We start from the raw sequence: 2,763 nt of genomic DNA, 5'->3' as shown, positions 1-2,763 counted from the left end.
TGCAAAATTTATTTTCTTGTTACCTTGATATGTTGCTATTTCATTTTGGTTTAGCGTCTGACTTACCTTTATGTGCTTATACTTTTCTTATAGGTTATCTATGGTGACCTGACTTAGTTTCAGCAATACGTAGCTGAAGAGTCATAATCGTGTTTTTATTTCTCTTGAACGTGGTCAGTACTTATTGTGGTTCCAGGTTCTCTGAAGTTCTGAAATGATCCTGCATCTGAGGGAAGCTTTTATCTACCTACAGCTCTGTGGAGCTGGTCAGAGACGTTCAAGCAGAAGCAGCAGCCAGCATTCTAGTTAGTAAATGTGGCTGAAGGAAAAGCAAAAGAAAGTGTTTCTTGCTACAGCGACCAGTTGCTGTAGTGGCAGTCCTTGTGAGCAGGAACTTGTGTTTTGTGTTGCAATAAATCAGGTGTAAAAAAAAAAAAACAAAACTGAGAGACATAGTGGGGTATTGCTGAATTAACACAATGCCTGAAACAATTGTGGCTCATTGGTGAGAAAGGGAAATTAAAATGGAGGAAGGTAGGTGTGACAGAGGGAGGAAAGAAAAAATGCTGGAAGACCAAAGGTGAAACTGAGTATAAAAGGGAAGCAACAGCACCCTTCTAACTTTTCTCTCTCTAAATACAAGGCGAGTACCGTTGTCCATACAAAATCATTTGTTCTTGGAAGATCTGGCTCTGAAAAGGCTCCAAAGTTAGAAGTACATGTCTTGTCAGCTATGATCTATGAGGTAGTTCATTGTGACCTATGTGTATCAACACTTGAGGATGTTCTCTTGATAATATCAGCAACATAAAGGACAAATATGTCGCTCTCCCAAGGAAAAGTCTTCAAATGCTTGAAGACAGATATGATGAAACAAATGTGAACAAGAAAGCAGAACAGCCTGTTGTGAAAAATGATTGCTCTAACCAGAAAAGAGGCAGGATGAACGTTAGGACTGAGGGGCATGATACAGATAGGACAGTCAAATATCTCTTGTCAAAATGCCTGAGTAAAAACAAACCAACCAACCCTCTAGTGAAACAATGGAAGGGAAATATATCAGCAATATGCTAATTCAAATGTTCAGATTTTATGACTGTAATGTATTTTGAGAAACTTAATATTTGATTTTCAATTTTGTCTACAGCCTCTTTGGGCTCTTTAACTGAGTAGAAGACAGATGCTGCTGAAGTAAATGTCTGAACTGTAAAAACTTTTTAATATTTCTGATTTGGAACAGATGGACCAAAATTTAAGAAAACAGAAAACACTTAATTGTGCTGAAAAGACTGCCATGCCTCAGAAGAGCATAAAAGAGCTTATAAATGCAAAACTACTTTTAAAAAAAAAAACAAAGGGGAAAAAAACCCACCACAACTAAACCAAAAGCCAGCCAACCTGCATCTGGATCTTCTCCCAGTCAGTTTCACTTATTAATAATATTTCTTTTCCTTCCAACTGTAGAAACACATCTCGACTTGCAGCTATAGAAGAATCTATCTCAGGAAAAAAAATTCATTTAGATTGATGTCCGAAGAACTCAACAGTCGATTGCTGATCTGTTGAACCTGAAAAGAAAATTGACTGCTTCTAGATTTGGAGTTACTCATGGGTAGTTCGTATGTGGGTGTATTGTGAGTGATTGGACAAGTGGGCCTGAATAGTTGCATGATCTATGGAATCTTGTTCCAGTTTGCAGCTGGTGTCCAGTTCTGGTTTAGAGGTTAAAAGCATCAGGTCCCCAGGCTCCACTGATGGACCATTATCCTTCAGAGAAAACACAGAATTTTCATCACTAAACTTTCCCAAGATAGATGTACTCTTCCTAACCCATATGAGTGCGGCACAGAGGGTACAGCTGTGTTAGAGAAAGGAAGTACAGAACTTCGGTGAGCATTGGTTATTTGATGGGAAACCAGTGCATCTGCTGGGGGGTTAGTTAAAGGTGTGTTAACCAACGAGAGAAGAGGCATCTTGGGTGTTGCCCTTGGTACAGACTTTTATCACCTTCTGCCTTAAATATGTTTCTGCATATTGCCCATAGGCATAAGCAATCTGGTCTTCATAGCTGAAGATGCTCCCATTACTGCTCCGCAAAATAAATACCTAAAGCAGTGAATGCTTTTCTTAATCATCTCCTTGAGGGCAATCCCAACTCACTGTGGCCACTTTCTCATTGCTACCACGATATCTGAAAGTTCTGTAGGGAGTCACACAGGTCTTAGACTTGTCTTTTGTGACTCTGTTCGTAAATGCCTTCAGCAGTTTTAAGGAACGATTTAACTTCAGTGCCAAGACCATGCAATGGGATCCTTTCTCTCCATGCATTTCCTGTGAGTGAAAACTTGCTAGAAAAACAGGGAGCCATCTTTTCAGCGAAGATGGGATGGGAAGTGGGAGGCGAGGTGGCAGAAGGGTTGTTGTCAAGGTCAGACAGCCTGATGGTACCCGAAAACTTTCCTATTGTTTCATTTAACTTTTTTTTTTGGTAGGTTTTCTCTACCAGGACATGTGCTTCCTTACAACTGCTAAAGTGACCCTTCACAGCATCTATCAGAATATTCAGAGTGAACTTTTCTAAATGCAAAGGAATCAAGAGCCCAAATCCCCCCAAAACCCCACAAAAACTATCTGAAAAGCTCATTTAACATTCTAAGTTTTCATTTAAACTTTGATTTTCCTGAATTTCCTTCTAAAACTATGAAAACACTTATGAGTTAATGCTGGTTTTTTGATTCCTGCCCACCCCCCCACACTAATTTT

General features: G+C 39.4%; 1 protein-coding gene across 1 annotated transcript in view; it reads right to left on the bottom strand.

Annotated features, from left to right (window-relative positions):
* Positions 1 to 769: 769 nt before the first annotated feature.
* Positions 770 to 2,763, bottom strand: part of RNF32 (ring finger protein 32) — a gene marked incomplete at its 5' end in the record, with an annotated part of 14,567 nt that continues 12,573 nt past the window's right edge. Inside the window, 4 exon segments of the mRNA XM_009710069.1 lie at positions 770 to 934; positions 937 to 1,005; positions 1,399 to 1,512; positions 1,515 to 1,568. Coding sequence (XP_009708371.1) covers positions 770 to 934; positions 937 to 1,005; positions 1,399 to 1,512; positions 1,515 to 1,568 — 402 coding nt within the window.

Source organism: Cariama cristata, unplaced genomic scaffold (genome assembly GCF_000690535.1).
Source record: "Cariama cristata isolate BGI_N322 unplaced genomic scaffold, ASM69053v1 scaffold41301, whole genome shotgun sequence".
In the NCBI taxonomy this organism is placed as follows: domain Eukaryota; kingdom Metazoa; phylum Chordata; class Aves; order Cariamiformes; family Cariamidae; genus Cariama; species Cariama cristata.
Note: the sequence above shows the minus strand (reverse complement) of the source record. Positions and strands in the feature narration are given on the sequence as shown.